This window comes from Carcharodon carcharias, chromosome 7 (genome assembly GCF_017639515.1).
Source record: "Carcharodon carcharias isolate sCarCar2 chromosome 7, sCarCar2.pri, whole genome shotgun sequence".
Lineage (NCBI taxonomy): Eukaryota > Metazoa > Chordata > Chondrichthyes > Lamniformes > Lamnidae > Carcharodon > Carcharodon carcharias.
This window is the reverse complement of record NC_054473.1, coordinates 133,065,912-133,087,395: the sequence shown is the minus strand read 5'-3', so window position 1 is coordinate 133,087,395 and position 21,484 is coordinate 133,065,912. Positions and strand designations below refer to the sequence as shown.

Here is a 21,484-nt window from a genome sequence, read left to right as displayed (position 1 = left end):
AAGGCTTGGCTTCAAATAGCGGCTGTAGCAGCAGGAGCCCATCAGTGCACTTGGATTCAGTGCAGGAAAAGGTTCACTGACCTGTTGTGTTCCAGCAAGGTGAGTAGCTTGGCTCATCCACACGGAGCTCCAAGGGAAGGGTCATATCTGCATTCTGCAGCTAAGATGTGAGAAAAGGCACAAACCTCTGCTCCAGCATTGAGGCTTGTCTGTGTGCACAACTCATGCAGGTGCACACAGATCACATGTGAATGAGCACTGTGGTGCACAGACCAGTGAAGAGCAATATCCCTCTATGCACTATATATCTGGCGAATATCAATTAATGTTGTTGTTGCAGACCAAAAGGGAGTAAAATGTCATGGGGATGGACCAGCTTGGGGATGGGTCAGCCTGGCTGAGACACATCCATCCCAGGGAACAGATGACTATGGAGAGTGCCAGGATGCCTGAAGAGCTGCCTGTTGGTGAAGGTGTTGAAATTACCTTAGCACATAGAGACAATGGTGGGGATCATGATGTCAGTTCACTGAGCACAATGGGAGGTTGGTATGAGAGGGAGCGCAAGGATGGGGTTGTGTCAGAAAGACTGCGCAAGTGTGGTTAATGCAATGGCATGCATCAGGGCTTGTTTTCACAATGAGAAGGGCCATACCTAAATAACTCCTTTTCTGTCTCACTCAGGGGAGGGAAGAAAGACACAATGATGGTCCAGTGTGCAGGAACATGCAGCCTTAGGATTCATTTTTGGAACACAGTATTTGGATAATCCGCAGCAGATGTGTGGATATCTGGCAGAGTTCCTTGAGGGAGTGGGAGCTCTTGGACTGTGAATGGAGGAGTTCATCACCGTCATGGGCTCTACACTGTATGAGCTCTGACCATGAGGGATTGGCCAATCTCATGGAGGGACACATGCAGCAACACTCGGAGTGGATGCAAGTGCAGTGTCTCAGCCAGAAAAGGGTGCAAGCCTCCCTCTGTAGCTGGGATCAGTCCACTCAGAGTATGAGTGCTGATATCCATACCCTTAACAGGACAGTCACACTGTTGGCACAGTGATTGCTGGAATGGACGACTGCTGCACACCAGTAGCCAGCCCCACCTGAAGGCTGACCCAGGGTTGTGGAAGTTATGAAGAGGGTGAAAGTATCTAGAGATCCTCAGCAGCCTCATCTTCTTCCACTTCAGCAGCCCTTCTGCCAGAGACCTTGTCTGCTGCACATGTGCCAGTGACCATGGCTGCCCATGCAGAAATGCAGAGGCTGCAGCCTGAAGGAGTCTCCAACAGGTAACTGCACAATGAGGCAGGCCACCGCGTTCCTCACTGCTATTTAGACAGAGAAGTGAGCAGCATGCCTCCACCTCCCCCGAGGCAACATGAGGGGCACTTGGTCGGAATGTGCGAGAGTGAAGGCTGCTGTCTCACTTAGAGCACTGGTGGGTTCACCGTGGTTACACGTTTCACAATATATATTGCACATTTGAGCACTTCTTGAATATATTTACACTTGTACATGACTTGGTCTGTGTGTTTGTACAAGAGAGAGCTCAAGATGAGTGGCAACATTATGAAGGCAGTTTTTACCAGTAATAATAAGGGCTGCGCTCTGAGGTCCATCTCAATGTGCTGTCATTAACATTGCCGACAGATTTGTGATGTTTTAGACTGCTTCTTCCTTCCCTGCCGCATCACATAAGATTCCAGAGTTCAAAGGCTCAAGCATTGAGATGTTGCTTGTACCTTTCATTGTTCATCCAAGCTTAGCTTTAAGGGAGGCTCAATGATCAGATTCCATGAGCAAATGCTAGGCAGCAGGTGTGTCTCAAGCATGAGTGCTGTGTGCAAGCTCTTCATCTGCACTGCAGTGTTACACATTGGCTTGGGTGTAGGCATAACTGCTCAAGAGCCATGTATTGTCCAGGTAATATTGGTTGTCTGCTGTGCCCACTACTTTGGCTGCATTTGCATTCCAGGTCTCACAGGGTGTGCTTTGTGCAGTAAGCAGGGATATGTGGAAGCCAGGAATGTTGCATGTGGCGCCCACATCAAAAACTGGGCCATTGGCTGGAATAGATGGTGTGCAAGTTCTTTCAAAGAGCTGTTGTTGCACAGTTATGGACTCCTCATGTGCAAGATGTTTTACCTACATGTCTTTACAACATACAATCCTATCAGCATGTCTGGGTTTGAAGTCCGATTAAGCTATTATTAAAAATGTTATAACAGGGCACTTAGAAAAATTCAAGGCAATCAGGCAGAGTCGACATGGTTTTTTAAAACGGAAATCATGTTTAACCAATATATTGGAGTTTTTGAAGTAATCACATGTGCTGTGGATAAAGGGGAACCAGTGGATGTACTGTACTTAAATTTCCACAAGGCATTTGATAAAGTGCTACATCAAAGCGTATTGCAGAAAATAAAAGTGCATGGTATAGGGGGTAACATAATGGCATGGATAGAAGATTGGCTAGCTACTAGGAAGCAGAGAGTTGGTATAAATGTGCCTTTTTCTGGTTGTCAGGATGTGACGAGTGGTGTGCCACATGGATCAGCGCTGGGGCCTCAAATTTTTATAATCTATATAAATGACTTGGATGACGGGACTGAAGGAATGATTGCTGAATTTGCTGATGACACAAAGAGAGGTAGGAAAGTAAATTGTGAAGAGGACATAAGGTGGCTACAAAGTGATATAGATAGGTTAAGTGAGTGTCCAAAGATCTGGCAAATGGAGTATAATGTGGGCAAATGAGAAATCGCTCATTTTGGCAGGAAGAATAAAAAAGATGATGAGAGTTTGAGGAGCTCTGAGATACAGAGGAATTTGGGTATCCTAGTGCATGAATCACAAAAAGTTAGAATGCAGATACAGCAGGTAATTAGGAAAGTTATAGGATGTTATCATTTATTGTGAGGAGAATTGATTACAAAAGTAGGGAATTTATGCTTCCGTTGTACAGGGCATTGGTGAGACCACATCTGAAGTACTGTGTACAGTACTGCTCTCCTTATTTAAAGAAAGATGTAAATGCATGAGACGCAGTTCAGAAAAGATTTATTAGACTGATACCAAGAATGGGCGGGTTGTCTTATGAGGAAAGGCTGGGCAGGTTAGGCTTATATCCACTGGAGTTTAAAAGAGTAAGAGACGGCTTGATTGAAACCTTTAAGATTCTGAGGGGTCTTGACAGGGTGGATGTGGAGAGGATGTTTCCTCTTCTGGGAGAACCTCGAACTAGGGGTCACTGTTTGAAAATAAGGGTTGCTCAGTTAAGACAGGGATGAGGAGAAATTTTTTCTCTCAGAGGGTTGTGAGTCTTTGTAACTCACTTCCTCAGACAGCGTTGGAAGCAAAGTCTTTGAATATTTTTAAAACAAAGCTAGATAGATTCTTGATTAACAAAGGGGTGAAAGATTATCGGGGGTAGACAGGGATGTGGGGTTGAAGTTACATTCAGATCAGCCATGATAACATTGAATGGTGGAGCAGGTTTGAGGGGCCCGTGCCTACTCCTGCTCCTAATTCGTATGTTTGTATGCCTGATGTTGTGTCACTCTCAGCATTGTGGGCATGGTTTAATTCTGGACAATTTGGTGGCATGGGCATCTCATTTACAGTCATTGGTGTTCATTTGAGGGGACCATGTGAATGACTTATTATCATGTTTGTTTGTAATACGATGAGGCCTAAAGTTATGACAGTGAGGGTTTCAGCCATGTGAATGTGACTGAGTCCAACCCATTGATGTTTATTGTCTCCCTTGTGGGGTTGGGCAGTCCCTTGAGTAATTGTGGAGTCATGTACAAGGTTCTTTAGGTAGAAGTATGTCACCAGCGGCTAGCTGATGGCAATTGTGATATTAGAGGACCTTATGAGAATCTATTTTGGACAAGAGCCTGTTTGGTGATGATCTCTTCCTGCACAGAATCAGTCCTGGCTACAGGGACATGCCTCCCAGCTGCTCTGCCATCGGGGCCTCCTCATCCTCATTCGTTATGGAATCTTCCAAACGGACAGGGGCTTCCTCCTCATCCTCCTCCTCCTCAGAGGTCGGAGCTCTGCCCATGGCGTTATTGTCATCACTTTATATGCCCCTCTGCTGCACAATGTTGCGCAGCATGCAGCACTCCACTACTATTCTTGATACCCTTGCTTGGGGCATATTTCAGAGCTCCATCTGAACGTTTGAGGCACCTGAAGTGCTTCTTTAAAATGTCAATTGTCTCCTTGATGGTACTCCTGGTGATGATGTGTCTGCTGTCGTAGTTGCGCTGTGCCTCCATTTGTGGGATCTTAAAGGGGTCAATATCCAAGTTCTTAAGGGGTAGCCCTTGTTCCCTAGAAGTCAGTCACAGATTGGCATTGGTACCTGAAATAGCTGAGGAATTGGGATTTCCTTTAAAATGAAGGAGTCACGGCAGCTACCAGGGAATTTTGCTGCACACACACACATGAAGGAAGACCTTGTGGCTGAAAGAAGTGTCCGCATGTTGGGTTTGGGCATTTATGGCAACATGGGGGCAATTAATACACCCTGCAACTGAGGAAAACCTGCTAATTGGGCAAAGACCATGGCTTTCTGTGCCTGAGATGTCAAACCTATTGGGAAATTAGTGTGATCCCCACATGAGCAAACAGGACATCAGTTACTGCTTAAAGCAGCTGTGGACTGTTGACTGAGATATGACAGACGGATCTCCTGATGATCCCTGGAAAGATCCTGAGACATAGAAGTTGAGAGTGACGGTTACCTTCACAACCATTGGCAGGGAATGGGGATCAATGGATCATATTGAGTAGGATGTCCCAGGTCTATAAACCCTTCCCACAGGCTAGTACCTGCTTACCCTGCCTCTTCTCCTCCTCCTTCTTTGTGTGTGTGCAGCGGTCTCTTCCTCCTGATCTTCTGCCCTCTCTCTGGCCTCACGGTGACTGGCTTCTATGGTCTCTGTTTGAGGGTGCCATGCCCGGCTTCTATGTTCCTTCACACAAAGTGCTATGCACCCTCCTCCAGCACAAAGTTCTTCCTGGAATCTGGGTGCACGAGTCAGTATGGGCAAAAATAATTGCTCTGCAAGACCAGGAACCCCACCTCCTACACCCATAGGTTAAGGGAAGGTAGTTGGAATTTATTTTATGCCACTTCTGGAACTGTGAATAAAATATTTAAGTAAATTCAACAGGGTTACCCTACTTCTTCAAAGGGACCCTCTGGCTATCCAAAGAAACACACCAAGTTCAGATCTGTTATTATAGGTCGACTTTGCACACCTTAGTTTCCACACTCTTTGGCTATCAAAATCTGACTAGAGTCGAGGCAGCTGATTACTCAAATGGCCATCTTCCTCCATAAAATGCGCATGTGTGAAATACACCCCCACCTCCATTCCCATCCTCGCATAAATGGGAAATGCCATGTTTTGGTGTGGGACTCGGGCAGTTCCACTGTTTTCTCTGTCGTGGTGAAAATCTGGGCTTCATTCCTTCATGTTTTAAGCCAGACCTAAACCCCATCCCATCTAGCACCCATGACAGTACAACATTCCTTCAGTATTGCTAATTCTTTCAGTAGGTACTAATCTATGTAATTTTAGTATTCTGTCTTAGTCATAAGAATCTTAATGGTAAGCATTTTGAACAGTAATTGTTTAGATAGAATTACATAGAACATACATCCCAGAAAGATGCCATTGGCCCAACTAGTCTGTATTGGTGTTTATACACTGCACAAATTTCCTTCCAGTTCCATCTACCCCAACTCACTCTTTCATCATATCTTTCTATTCCCTTTTCTCTCATGTACTTCTCTAGCTTCTGTTTGAAAGCATTAAAGCTATTTGCCTTGACGATCTTCTGTGGTAATTATTTCACATTCTAACCACTCTCTGAGTAAAGAAATTTCTCCTAATTTTTCTATTGGATTTATTAGTAACTATCTAGCTGTTTACTATGTTTTTATGTTAATTTCTTCAATACCATTTGCTAGACATTTATATTGGAATGGTTCAGAAGAATATTGTTTGCCGTAAACCATTTCCTCTTTATTTCCAATGTGGATAAGTGTGAGCATTTGGCTTAAACCCACAAATACATTTTGGTATCATCCTTGCAAGACTGGCTGAGAATCAGGATTCAGTCCTGATGCTCAGCATTTTCCCCCAACCATCAAATGTGCGGAAAGTTATTAGCTATCAATTACCAGTCAGAACCCCATGAGGAAGTTGGCCGCTGGTTTTACAGCAATGCTCAAGCCACTTAAAGTTCAACTGGATTCCAACTTTGAACAAAGCACATTTAAAATGTCATTGGCCTGCTCACTGTAACACTGGCTGGTAATGTCTTCCAGTCAGGCAGTAGAGACAGGCAGATGATTGGTGTTTAGGAAAGTGAATGGGGAGAGGAACGGCCCAACAAATAACATCCCAAAAAATTTACAGTACTGCTGCAATTTGAAGTGATAGGAAACATATTTGTCATTAAAAGAAACTATTTGCACAGCATTCAGCAGTGATGTCAGTTTATCTGCTCATCTGCTCTGTTCCTAACCAAGTGTAGAAGTGTAGTTGTGGAGCGGGGGGGGGGAGGTGGTTGGTCTCTTCCCCCTACCCCACACCACCACTGAAAATGCTGACTTCTTGCCAGAGATCTGTGCCTAAGTAACTCACCCGTGTGCCTATTTTTCATGTGTTAACCTTGACAATGAGTGTTAATCGAGTATTCAGCTATGGCAATATCAATCTGAGCTAACCCTTCCCTCACGTGATAGTCGCAGATATGGCCTTGCCATTAGGGATTGCTGAATAATGATCACAAGCAAGAGATCTGGCTAACTTTTCCCTCTATGACTCAGGGCTGCCAAAGTCTACTGTTACATCGACCACTGAGAACAGCAAATGACATACCTGGGATCATACAAATATACAAATTAGAAGCAGCAGTAGGCCAATCGGCCCCTCAAGCCTGCTCTGCCATTCAATACAATCCTGGCTGATCTGACTGTGGTTTGAATACCACTATTCAGCCTACCCCGCCGATACCCTTTGATTCCCTTGTTAGCCAAGAATCTATCTACCTCTGCCTTAAAAATATTCAATGGCCCTGCCTCTATCACTCTCTGGGGAAGAGAGTTCCAAAGACTCAAGACCCTCTGTGAGAAAAAAATTCTCCTCATCTCCATCTTAAGTGGGATGCCCCTTATTTTTAAGCTGTGTCCCAAATTCTGTTTTCTCCCACAAGGAGAAATATCCTTTCAGCATCAATTCTCTCATGCCCCCTGTGGATCTTACATGTTTCAATAGGATCACACTCATTCTTCTAAACTCCAATGGTTGCAGGCCCGACCTTTCCAACCTTTCCTCATAACATAACCCCCTCATCCCAGGAATCAATCAAGTGAACATTCTCTGAAATGCTTCCAATGCAATTATGCCCTAAGGAGACCAAAATTGTATACAGTACTCTAGGTCTGGTCTCACCAATGCCCTGTACAACTGTAGCAAAACATCTCTACTTTTATATTCCATTCTCCTTGCAATTATCAACAACATTCCATTTGCCTTCCTAATCACTTGCCGTACCTGTATACTAACTTTTTGTGATTCATGTACCAGGACACCAGATCCTGCTCTACCTCAGAGTTCTGTAATCTCTCTCCATTTAAATAACATGCTGCCTTTCTATTCTTCCTGCCAAGGAGGACAAGCTCACATTTTCACATTATACTCCACATGCCAAATTTTCACCCATTCATTTAACCTATGTCCCTTTGACCCTTACGTCTTCTTCACAAATTACTTTCCTATCTATCATTGTGTCATCAGCAAATTTAGCAACCATACATTCGGTCCCTTCATCCACGTTATTGATATAGGTTGTAAACACTTGAGGGCCAGACACTGATCCCTATGGCACTCCGGTCCTTAACGTCTTGATCACCCAAAAATTGCCTATTTATGCCTACTATTCTGTTTCCTGTTAGCTAGCCAATCCTCTATTCATGCTAATATGTTACCCCCTACAACATGAGCTCTTATTTTTTGTCATAATCTTTGCTGTAGCACCTTATCAAATGCCTTCTGGAAATGTGAGTACATTACAACCACAGGTTCCCCTTTATCCATGTTGCTAGCTATTTCCTCAAAACCATGTTGACTCTGCCTGATGTGCCCTGCTACAACCTCCCTACTAATAGATTCCAAATTTTACCCAAAACAGATGTTAAGCTAACTGTAGTTTCCTGCTTTCTGTCTCTCTTCTTTCTCGACTAAAAGTGTTACATCTGCTATTTTCTAATCTGATGGGACCTTTCCAGAATCTAGAGAATTTTGTAAAATTAAAACCAAGGTGTCTACTAACTCAGCAGCTACTTCCTTTAAGTCCCTAGGATGAAGTCCATCAGGACCTTAGGACTTGTCAGCTTTTAGTTCTAATAATTTTCTCAGTACATTTTCCCTGGTGATTGTAATCAGACATGGTCCTTGTTTAATCCTTATGGTCAACTTCCAACTGCCTTAACCAATTAAATCATTAGAGGAACTTGAGGGGAGGTGTATTTTTAATGAAATCCAAGTGGCTGTTTAGTGGACCACAGCATTTGTAACATTCCTCTTGCATTAGCTTCTGTGATGCCTTCTATTCTGTGAATCTTTTTTATTTCTTTGAATAATATTGTCAAGTTCTCCCTTGTGCCTGGGGGATGGTTTGTAATATTGATATACTTTGACTAATACATGTTCTGATTTCTTACCCCAGTAAAGGAAATTTTCATTGCTTCAGCTTCCCTGATGAATCATCACGTGTGACTAAATAATAATCACTGACATGTATGCTGTTAGGAATAATATTTTGAACAGTATCAGGAGAACAGAGTACAGCCTCTTAACTTTTTCAGGCAGCTTTCAAGTAAAGATTTCTATCAAAGTTTATAGAACCTGCCAACTGGGCAAAATTTTCTTATAATGATAATAATCATTAACAGTATAGGAAGGGAGGGAAGACTGTCTAAAGACTAAAAGTGATCAGAATGGATTCCGTCAGCATACAGTACAGCCTAGGAAATTAGCAAAAGATCATTAACAGTGTCAAAAAAAGCTAAGCACTCAGAAATGATGCTGAATGTGAGCCTGTTGCAGAACAGTATTGCGGGTGAAGTGAAAAGTGGGCATGTAATTAAAATGTATGTTTACCTGCCAATAAATCAAGTAGAGAATTCTGGAGAAGCTCTTTACCCAGAAAGTGGTAAGAATGTGGAACTCACTACCATAAGGCATAGTTAAGCTGAATGGCACAGACAATTTTAAGGGGAAGCTGAATAAAAACATAAGAGAGGAAGAAACTGAAGGTTATGCTGACAGGGTTGGATAAAGAGGGGTGTGAAGAGGTTCATGTGAAACATATACAAGTTGGAACAAATGGCCTTTTTCTGTGGTGTAAATTCATCAAGCTTTATATAGCATTCCTTCACTCATATTAGGGAAAAAGAATCCCAAAATCTTCATGTGTTTGAAGACTCAATATTCATTTTCTGGGGGGAGATATCTGGGATTATTTCCCACCTTGCCTGGAAGAAGTTTCATTTTTGACTTTATTTGGTGCTTTTCCCAGTATTTTGGAATTTACAATGAACATGGGCCTTGAATAAAAGGAAAGGGGGTTTTCCTCAATTTTATTGAAAACTATTCCCTAGTTATCACTTGGAAATTAATTATTTCTCTTCAGTTTTAAAATTTATTTCTCCCAGTAGCAACAAACAGGTGACTATGAACGAACAAAAAGGGATTGCATTAATTTGCTTTTTTTCTTAAACTGCCCTATAACAAAGGGGGCACTTCACTCATTCTTATTGAGCGTAAAATAATTCTAGTTAGGGCTACAGACAGCAAATTTAGAAATCTAAAATAGTCCTTCAAATGTTATCCACCCTCTTTTGTATTAAGCAACAGTTAAGATATTTCCAATGGGCCTGGAGATAGATTCCCAGGGAAATGTGGCCTCTCATTTTAAAATGACGCTTGTGGGTAACTTTTTACCTCTGACATCCTCCTGCTTCTTGATCTTAAATAACCAAGTGTGAATTTTGGCTTGGTTTTATTGAAGAATGTGGCTTTTGTTCACAGCTTGATAGATGGGAGCAACATCAAAAGTACTTCCTGTGCGGATTGAGTGTGATGTTGTACTTCTATCTCATTATTTTAGTTATTTTCTTTCATAAGAAGCTAGCTGTTATTTCTCACTGCCCATCATGAAGCTATTAATGTATAAAATATTTTGGAAAATATTTTTTTAAAACAGAGGTTTGGCCTGTGAGTATGTTTTAAATGGATTAAAGCCAGCTAGTCTGGGGCTTTGATGTAATAGAGCATTCAAGAAGGGGGGTGAAAATTGACACCTGTCTAACAGATCAAGCAATATGTAATATGTTTATATTACTAATAAAATTGGTACAAAGAAAGGGGTTTCATTGTTAAAAGGTGAAGTTCAAAGAGGCTGTTGATACAATGAGAATTAATATTCAACGGGGCTGGTAGATATGACATCAGTGTGCAGAAGAGGTTCTGTAAGATCAAAAGGCAGCTGCAAGCTGCAAAACAAAAATAAAAATACCTGGAAAAACTCAGCAGGTCTGGCAGCATCTGCAGAGAGGAACGCAGTTAACATTTCAAGTCCGTATGACTCTTCAACAGAACTAAGTAAAAATAGAAGAGAGGTGAAATATAATCTGAAGCAAAAACAGAATTACCTGGAAAAACTCAGCAGGTCTGGCAGCATCGGCGGAGAAGAAAAGAGTTGACGTTTCGAGTCCTCATGACCCTTCGACAGAACTTGAGTTCGAGTCCAGGAAAGAGCTGAAATATAAGCTGGTTTAAGGTGTGTGTGTGGGGGGCGGAGAGATAGAGAGACAGAGAGGTGGAGGGAGTTGGTGTGGTTGTAGGGACAAACAAGCAGTGATAGAAGCAGATCATCAAAAGATGTCAACGACAATAGTACAATAGAACACATAGGTGTTAAAGTTAAAGTTGGTGATATTATCTAAACGAATGTGCTAATTAAGAATGGATGGTAGGGCACTCAAGGTATAGCTCTAGTGGGTTTTTTTTTAATATATAATGGAAATAGGTGGGAAAAGGAAAATCTTTATAATTTATTGGAAAAAAAAAGAAGGGGGAAACAGAAAGGGGGTGGGGATGGGGGAGGGAGCTCACGACCTAAAGTTGTTGAATTCAATATTCAGTCCGGAAGGCTGTAAAGTCCCTAGTCGGAAGATGAGGTACAGGAGGAACAACACCTCATCTTCCGACTAGGGACTTTACAGCCTTCCGGACTGAATATTGAATTCAACAACTTTAGGTCGTGAGCTCCCTCCCCCATCCCCACCCCCTTTCTGTTTCCCCCTTCTTTCTTTTTTTTTCCAATAAATTATAAAGATTTTCCTTTTCCCACCTATTTCCATTATATATAAAAAAAAACCCACTAGAGCTATACCTTGAGTGCCCTACCATCCATTCTTAATTAGCACATTCGTTTAGATAATATCACCAACTTTAACTTTAACACCTATGTGTTCTATTGTACTATTGTCGTTGACATCTTTTGATGATCTGCTTCTATCACTGCTTGTTTGTCCCTACAACCACACCAACCCCCTCCACCTCTCTGTCTCTCTATCTCTCCGCCCCCCACACACACACCTTAAACCAGCTTATATTTCAGCTCTTTCCTGGACTCGAACTCAAGTTCTGTCGAAGGGTCATGAGGACTCGAAACGTCAACTCTTTTCTTCTCCGCCGATGCTGCCAGACCTGCTGAGTTTTTCCAGGTAATTCTGTTTTTGTTTTGGATTTCCAGCATCCGCAGTTTTTTTGTTTTTATCTCTGAAATATAATCTGGTTGGGTGGGGGTGGGGTGGGGGGGGGGTAGTGGGACAAGTAGAGCTGGATAGAGGGCCAGTGATAGGTGGAGATAGCCAAAAATGTCATAGACAAAAGGATAAAGAGGTGTTGAAGGTGTTGATATTATCTAAGGAATGTGCTAATTAAGGGTAGAAAGCAGGACAAGCAAGGTACAGATAGCCCTAGTGGGGGTGTGGTGGGGTGAAGGAATAGAAAAAGGCTAAAAGGTAGAGATAAAACAATGGACGGAAATACATTTAAAAATAATGGAAATAGGTGGGAAAAGAAAAATCTATGTAAATTATTGGGAAAAAAGGGGAGATCGGAAAGGGGGTGGGGATGAAGGAGAGAGTTCATGATCAAAAATTGTTGAACTCAATATTCAGTCTGGAAGACTGTAAAGTGCTTAGTCGGAAGATGAGGTGCTGTTCCTCCAGTTTGCGTTGAGCTGCAAGCTGCAAGTTTGGGAATTTGTTAAAAGTTATGATAGTAGTAATATGAAGCCATGTGCTTATGTTTTAACCTGTGTAACTAATAAAATGTTTTATTTAGTTTAATGTAAAGCCTCGAGAACTTGGCGTCTGATTCCTGAGTTTAGAATCGTATCTCAAACATAACACTTAAAATTATTGATTATGACTGTTGTTTAAAGTTTCCCTACGGGATTTTTTAAATAACTCACTTTACCAACTGCATCAGTCATAACACTGCCAAACAAGAGGCTGCCACTAAACTGCTGAAAATACCACCTGGCGCTAAGCACTTGGAGGAAATGACACTGACTCTCCCTTTGAATTTTCCTTCATTCCCTGATATGGCTGAGACTGCAGGTCATGTCCCATCACTCAGGGCAAATTTCATATACCAATGCACATTGCCACCTTAATCGCAGTGATATATTTGAGGCGCAGAGGGGTGGGGGCGTAGCAATGTTTTCATTGTTGAGGCTTACTCCCAACACTTTCTCCACAGGAACTTTGGCTACTGGCATAAGTCTCATTACAAACACGGTGACAATGAGGTAACACACACACCCACAAACTTTTCATATTTAATCTTCTTACCGTTTCAACTTTACGGAAAACCCGGAGAAAGTTATCTCGTAGTACAGCTTTTAATTCTTCTTCCATCCAGTTGCGCCTCAGCAGTTCCTCAATTAGTGCAGGGTATTTTGACACATCTTCTAGACCCTGGGGAAACCTATAATCCACCACAAATGTCAGGAGATATTAGGCAACATATCAAAAGAAGTAACTGTTGGAATAACACTGACACTGCATACAAACCCAATGGCCCCATCATAATCTCCGCCGATTCCAACCGACTCATAACCAGCAATTTTCTTGATGTGGTCGAAATGATCTGTAACAGCAGGTGCAAATTGTAACACTGACTCTAACACAAAGCTTCAAATTCTCCGAATTTTATCCTCAGTGAGGTGCAAAATTCAAGTTGTTCATGCAAAGAAATCAATAATAATTAAAATTGTTTTTAACGAAGTGCCTGCTGTTTGGTGTCAGTTATTGAGCGCATGAAATTCACATTTTTAATTTGCTTGTGTTGATTTAAGCTGTTCCACATAATTAACAGACTCAGAACTTAAAGAATATACAGCACAGTAGGAAGCCATTCAGCCCATTGCACCTAAGCCATTGCTGACTCTTCAAGTCCAACTAAATCCCTAATGACCTCCCAATACTTTCATATTTTTTCTTTCCAAATACTCATCCAGTTCTCTTTACTGAAGCAGAGACTATGACACCAGATGTTGTGATGTGCTCTTGTGGTCGATTTTGTGAAAAAGTCCTAGTGTATTTACAGCTCTGTGAGGGATGGAAGCTCTGCAAGTGTCAGTTATGGTGTGAGATGCTGCTTAAAGCTCTACTCTATACTTATCACAGCAATGTAGTAGAGAGAGATGTTCTCAATCATTCATTACAGTCTATCATTTATCTTTCACAACATCTTACCTGCAGAAGCCTCATGTGCTAGGCACATCTATATATCTACTGGAAGGTGAGTTTAGACTGGATAGTTCTTTTAGGGCTGGCAGAGACACGATGGGTCAAATGGCTTTCTTCTGTATCCTAAACCTTTCTATGTTTCTATCTATTCCATGAAAATTGATATACTCCTGAGCAGTTCACTTGATCCTGTACCTATCCCTCAAATATGATCTTCTATCTGATCAGGGATTTACATTCATATTCATTTTATAAAAGAATACAACTTAACACTGAATAAATAAAAGAGACTCTGTTCTGCTCTTTAAAGGGTGTGGCCTTTGATTTTAATCTAAAGTTGTTTTTATCTAAAATCAAAGTGTAGCTTTTCTCCACATCACTTCAACATCTTATGAGTACTTCCACCCTGAAACATTTCATCAAAAGGCAAGATTTTTAATTTGGCTGAAAATATTGGAATATCAAAGATTTTATCCCTTTTTAAAGGGCAAAGGGGCAGATCAACTTAACACCATTTCTTTATCCCAATAAAACTGTTCAAATCATTTACCTGCAACTCTAGAAATATTGGAAAGCTTCTGACAAGCCACAAAACCAGAGTGGAAGTTCACCATCACGAGGCTATCACCCTGTTTCTGTGAAACATGTGGAAAAGAAAATCATAGCTGATCTGAACACTTAATTTCTTTTTTAATCCTTATTTTTAATGTTTCAGTTATTTCTACCTAATCTTCAAATCTTCCTCTACAGACTCTGGTTCAGGGTTGGACATATAACCCACTCCCAGGCTTCTGCCAATATTTTATTTTAACTTGTCATTAAACGAGGCACGTGTGAAGTCTGGGACAATTCTTTGGGCGTTTCTTCACTCCTTGCAAAGCATCTATTGAGTTCCATTTGACATCTTCCTTCTGATAACACAGCTGAGATCAGGTACTCTGCATGGGGAAGTAGCCAGTGCAGAAGCATATTCTTCCCCTCTGTAGCATAGCATGTTGGAGCAATAGTTCACTGAAATTTCATTGTGCTTTGTGAGGGATGTGAAGAGGGTCTTTAAGAGGGTGCAGAGGAGATTTACCAAGATGGCTGCAGGGATAAGGGATTTTAGCTACAAGGTTAGATTGGAGAATCTGAGGTTGTTCTCCTTGGAGCAAATGGGGTTGAGGGGAAATCTGATAAAGGTTTAGATAAGTTGGAAGGTCTGATGACAGGTTTAGATAAGTTATTCAAAGAAAAACTGTGCCCACTAGCTGACGGTACAATGACTAGCAGACACAGATTTAAAGGTTCTGGGCAAGAGATAAGGAGAGATTGTGATGAAAACCTTTTTATATAGTGAGTGGTACAGGAACTCTGCCTATGTGGCTGGTGGGAGCAGAGATGATGAATGATTTCAAAAGCAAATTAGATAGGCGCTTGAGCAACATAATCCTATAGGGCTATGGGAATACAACAGGGGAATGGGATTGATTAGATTGCTCTACAGAGAGCTGGTATGGACTCAATAGGCAGAATGGCTTCCTTCTGCGCTGTTATGACTTCATGGGCTGTGCGTTATAGGGGGCAGCGGGGTGCGGATAGCTCGCCACCCCCCCCCACCCCCCACCCCCCTCCCCCGCCTCCTCATCCCAGGAAGCAAAGTCGGTGTGGAGTCAACGCACGCAATTCTAGCCCATCCTGCAGCCTTAATGCCTTACAGGTGGGCTAGATTGCCTGCCAGTGGGACATCCAACCCTCACTGGGGAGGAAGTCCCACCCTCGGGAGCTGCTGGCCAATCAGCAGTCCTGGCAGCACCAAGAATGCATTAGTGGGTGTTGCTGGGATTGCAAGCAGGCCAAAGAAGGCAATGTAATGGACCCCAGAGCAAGTTAAGTCCAGAGTATGGGGGAGGGTAGAGTTTGGGGAGGAGTATTTAGAGAGCAGGCGGATAGGAATGGGGGGGTACTATCTTAGGGAGGCTGCCCCCGATGCACAAAGGGTACCCCCTGAAAATAGTACCCCCATCCCTGTTCTTCCCACCCTTTCAAAGACATTTTTAAAAATGGCCTGTCTATATCTGCCTGTGTGCCCATGCCAGCTGTTTATGGCATGGGCTGTGTATTATTGGGATCAATTGGCTTGTTAACAAACTCAATGGATCCTTGATTATTTATTAAAATATAGCAGGCAGGCTGTGCCTGGTTACTCACCGTGTTAGGGGGGGTGAGCTCAGGGGTGGAAGGGGAAGTGGTGGGGTGGGAACCTGCCCTATTTAACGTGGTCCCCTGCCGAAAGCACATCCAGCGGGGCACATAAAGTCCAGCCCTATGACTCTAACCATGTGTCACCCAACACCCTCATGCCATATTTTAGAAAAGCAGAGCAATAAGTGGCTTGGTTCTAGTAGCTAGCCCAACACAAGTGAGTTGCCATAAAACCCCATGTTTAGTGGTGTAATCAGAGGTTTTGCTGCACTTGTGCCAAAGTTACTGCAGCAGAGCAGGAAATGCTCTGAGGAAATTCCCATCCTATGTGTTACATAATATTTTACGCTGACCCCTACCAGTGCCACCCAATAATAGATTCTCCTATGTAAATATACATCACTGCTCCTGGAAGGCTATGATATAGATAGATCAGTAATTTAATGCGTTCTATAAACAATTACACACATATTAGAGTTGAGTTTAAATTGCTCACAATCATCTTAAGAAGTTCATCTGGAACATTCCTGGGATTCTGGCAGATGGCATAAGCAGACGAATGACTGAATATAACCGGTGCCTTGGAGATTTGAAGGACAGCTTTCGCTGTGTCGATGGCAGTGTGCGACAAATCTATTATCATTCCCAGTCGGTTCATCTCCCACACAACCTCCTAAAAATTCAACATTGTAGTTTCAAAGTTTATTGCTGAACCTTGATTGAAAGCTCACATGTAAAACTGTTGCGAGAACTAAAGTGCTTAACTGAAATTAGATTAAAGAAAAATGCATTGTTTTCAACATTTTCACCTTTTAACTTTTTCTCTCATGCTCACCATATGTGTCTGCCAGTGCCAGAGAAGGAACGACTATCCATTTCAGGCATCAAGCGCTCCCAGACCAGGTAAACCCCAGCCAGATATAGCATTCAGCTCTGCCCCAAACTCAGATGGCCATTCTTTACTGTAACAATATGACAGTTTTATAGTTGTCTCGCCAATGATCCTTAAGCCCATTTGGGCAAAGTTGCCAGTTAGTGCTATTGACTCATTCCCAGTAGGAACTGGACTAAGACTACTCAAACATAGTTCACATAGAATTTTTAGTCACAAAGCATAGAATACATCTATCAGTCTGAACTTCTTGGAGGTGCAAGTGTCTAATCCTCTCAGGTGAGTGTAAAAGATTATATGGCACGTTTTTGAAGAAGAGCAAGAATGTTTTTCCTAGTGCCCTGACCAATATTTATCCCTCAGCCAAAACTAAATAACTGATAAACTGGCCATTATCACTCATTATGTTGTTTGTAGAAGCTTGCACAAATTATCCACTGCGTTTCCTGCATTACAACAGTGGCTGCACTTCAGGTATGTCCAGAAGTTGTGAATGGTGCCATATTTGCAAGTCTTTCTTTCCAAATGCATTGCGTCACCCAGTTCCTCAGTTCTTTTTTCCAAATTTAATACATCAAAGAAGAGTGATTTTTTTTCCCCCAGTGCAGCAGCGATGACAGATCTTCAGTGCAGCGAAACTTTCATGTCTTAATTCCTGAATCCCTGACCCCAGGGTCATGGTAATTTGAACAAATATGACGGTCAATAGGCCATTAACAGCACCATTAACTTAACCACTTGATTTATGGGGCAGCAAAATCATTATGCTCCATGGTTTTGCGCCTACAGTTGTTTTACTGGCATGAAGCATTAAGTTGATGGTGAGAGTTTTCTTTTGAAGCAAATATAACTAGACTGTTGTTAAGCTGCTGACATCTCCCCATATCAGTTCACAGCATTAAATGACAGAGATAGGAAATGGATCACATCTGAACTATATGGGGTTCAGTGGGAGGGTTGGCATTGTGAGAGCTGAGGAAATTGAAGCTGAGATCATGATTTCATCTTACATTTTCTGATTGTAACAAAATTATAAAGATGACAAACTTGAATTTTTAAATCTTCCTTCCCTTCGTCGACTCTTCTCCACCCTTCTTCCCTTCTTCCTTTCCTCTTCTCCCCAATTTCCTCTTCCTAGTCCTCCTTTCCTCTCTTTCTTAACTCCCTATTCCACCGTTCCATTCCTGCATCCTCCTTGTTTAATACACCCAACCACCTCTGCTGCAATACAGCTCCACATTGAGCTTCCATCTTCTGACCTGATGCCCCAGTTACACTGAAAATAGCAAGGATGCTTGTCTGAAAAAGCCTTACATTTATATGGCACTGTTCACAACCTCAGAACATCCCAAAGCATTTCACATTCAATGATTTTTTGAAATGTCATTACTGTTGTAATGTAGAAAATTTGCCAATTTGCACACAGCAAGTTCCAACAATAAAATTGAGAGAATAATATTTGCCAAGACACTGGGGATAACTCCCTGCTTGTTAAAATTGTGCCATAGTGTATTTTGCACCCACCTGAGATGTAATAAGAGGTCTCGTGTAACATCACACCAGAAAGATGACACCTCCAACAGTATAGAATCCCCTCAGTAATGCACTAGAGTCTCAGCCCAGATTTTTGTGCACACGTCCTGGAGTGGGACGTGAGGCCACAACGTTCTGACTTAGAGAACTCCCAAAGAAGACACAATTATGAAACACATTAAGATTCTGGGCCACAAAAGCATGTTAGGGTCAGGGATACAAATAACAAGCAGGAGAGATGTCATGTCCCACCAAGGGTCTGGAACCGTAATTGCTGTGAGGAAATTTGTTGTTGAGAGCAGCAATAAGCAGTCCTGCGAGTTAATGGGATATGGCTTTGTGCCTGTTACAAAATGTACTTTGTGTAAAGTGTTACATAAGTATAATAATCTTCATTATATTTTTCAGGTGTTGTAAAGTAGGTTTATGGGTGTGTATGTAGATGGTTCTGTCTGTGTGAGTTAATTACATTTGGAGTCAGGTAGACAGCAAGTTGGAAATTATCAAGGAAGCTGGGTGTAGAAATGTACTTGAAATGCAAATAAGTAAACATGGATGCTGTTTTAGCATGTAAGGTGTGAAGGGAATTTGCATTTTTAGATAAGTGAAGGGATTGTTTGGATTTCAAAGGGATGTTAACTTGGTTATAATTAGCCAGATAAGCAAGGCTAAGGAGTGTGTTTATTTTTCCCAAAGGTTACTGACAATATTGGAAATATGAAAGTTTTTATATTATGGGAAAGGTACAGTTCCAAAGGTAAATGGAACAATATAATTTACATATTAAAGAAGGAGAAACATATATAAAGGAGAATGAAAGGCAATGTTGGAGATCATGTAAAATTTAATGCAAGTGTGTGTAACAGCCTTGAAGAAGCCTCCAGCCATTTGTGCAGAAGTTGGAGAAAGCCATTTGGAATTCTACTGTCAAGTGGGTACAGTGTTAACTTGCTTTTTTTCTTAATCTAAAATTTATTTTGGACTATTGCCTTAAAGACGGTATCTAACAGGGAGTCAGGTTAATTAGGAATTTTAGAAGTTGTTATAGTATTAAATAATTGTAGTCTTATGTATGTGCTTGAAATATTTTATTTTGTTAATAAATATTTTAATTTGATTTTTAAAATGTCTAAAGGTCTTAGTGGACTTATTACATCTGAATTCTGTACAGACATCTTCCCATAATAAATACAAATTGCAAAATCATTGTGAAAGCGTGACCAAGTTTCTCTTGTGGATTTGGTCCACCTGGCACACATCATCTGCCACATCGTAACAAAAGTTAGATTTCTGATTTTGATTTTAAGACAGAGTCAGTGGACAAAGGATTAAAACCCCACAGTGTATTTCTCAACAGAGAAACCACGGGTTAGCTGAAGAGACTTTCACTATAGTTTTCAAAGAAAGCACAATAGTGTGTCCAAGCAGTTAACTGTTTACCTGGCCAGAGCCATTGCATTAAATCACTTTCCTTTACCTGGATATGCACTCCAGTTGTAGAGGTCATGTGGCCCACCTTTAGTGGTGATCATGAATGCCGGAAAAAAAATCTAGCATCTAAAATGTGGCATTCTCTAATCACTAAATTCCTGATTAGAACTGGGAGGAAACCAGGCAATTCCCTAGCTATCCAACACATGAGTAATCACTAGTATGCAAGTCCTTGCATTTTGTTTTGCAGAGCACATCCATCCTCCCAATCATAGTAAGTTTGAGATAAAAGGGGAAAATTGACTTGGACATGGGGTAGGTTGTACCCTCAAACAAAAGTACTCTGAGATGACTCTTTTCTGATAGAACGTTTTTTTATCCAAAAATTAAAGCTGCACTATTAATTTGATTCAGCATGGTGGTGTTTAGATGTGGAAAATGTTAAAACCCTTTTATCGTAATCCAGCATTTGCTCACCGGAAATTGTAGGCTTTTTATAAGTATCAGTTACAAAGACTAGAACTGTTTACTTGAATAAATTCATACCGCCTCTCTTTTTCCCCCAAGGGATTGCCACTCAATTTTCCTGTATTATTCCTTTGAGCTTGAGGTACACATTGCTGAAAACATATCTAGCTCTTCTTTGCCTTAATTTGGGTGCTGAATATTACACATACAAAGTTTCAGCTCAGCAGTAAAGCAAGAAGCAACCTATGGGACACAACTAAGCTACTAAACATTCCCTTTACAACAAAACTACTAAATGGACAGGAAGTTTGCACAATGTGTGGATTGCTATTGGTAGATACTGAGTGAAAGCTAAAAATGAAGTGTGGAAATTTTGTAATGTAGAAACATGACTTGGCCATTTAGTGGTATTGCTGTGAGTGCAACGTTCAATGACACTGCTTACTTAGGTTCCGATAAAGCAGTGAGGTTGCAGTTCATGACTGTTGCTGTTTTGTAGTGTTTTGTAGTCTGTAGTGTTATTGCTCCTGTTATAATAATTTTATTGTCGGAATAGATTTCCGATAACTTGTGTCACAGCATTTCCTCTCTTTCCTCTTCCATTTACAATTTATTTTCTCCTCTTAAGGTATTTCCTGAAGCAGCCAAGGTAGACTTATACTGCTACTTTTGTAAGAAAGACAGAAATGAACAGTGACAATATTACTCAAGACTATGAAAATATGTTTACCACATCCTGACCTATTACAGTGGTGTTCTATTTACCTAACATTACACAGGATCAGTGACTGCGATGCTACTATTTCAGTTACCTTTTAGTTATTTAAGTATGAACAAAACTCTGATCATCCCTTAAACAGTATCAAGGTCTGTAAATGGTATTGATATACCAGAGTGATCTGCATTCTTATTTGAAGTTCTTCTGCCACGTCAGCTCATAACTGTGAATGGGATGAGCAGTAAATTTTCAATAACTTATTGAAGTTAAATAATAACTTATTGAAGATCACAGAAGGAGCAAGTCCCAGCGCACAACATTACAGTTTACCCTGTCCAATTCCTTCATTTTCTCGGCATCTTTGCTCTATTAATTCACCATTTCCAATGATTCCCTGA

General features: G+C 41.3%; 1 protein-coding gene across 10 annotated transcripts in view; it reads right to left on the bottom strand.

Moving 5' to 3' along the window:
• dpep2 (dipeptidase 2) overlaps window positions 1–21,484 on the bottom strand; it is a 93,717-nt gene that overhangs the window by 12,396 nt on the left and 59,837 nt on the right. For 6 of the 10 annotated variants that reach the window (XM_041190812.1, XM_041190816.1, XM_041190814.1 and 3 more), the window contains 4 exons: window positions 16,541–16,717; window positions 14,411–14,495; window positions 13,183–13,258; window positions 12,961–13,096 (listed from right to left, as the gene is read on the bottom strand). In XM_041190812.1, coding sequence (XP_041046746.1) covers window positions 12,961–13,096; window positions 13,183–13,258; window positions 14,411–14,495; window positions 16,541–16,717 — 474 coding nt within the window. Of the gene's footprint in view, window positions 1–8,754; window positions 8,836–12,960; window positions 13,097–13,178; window positions 13,259–14,410; window positions 14,496–16,540; window positions 16,718–21,484 lie in introns of all 10 variants that reach the window. The other 4 variants (XR_005943451.1, XR_005943452.1, XR_005943453.1 and 1 more) reach the window with 3 other exon arrangements.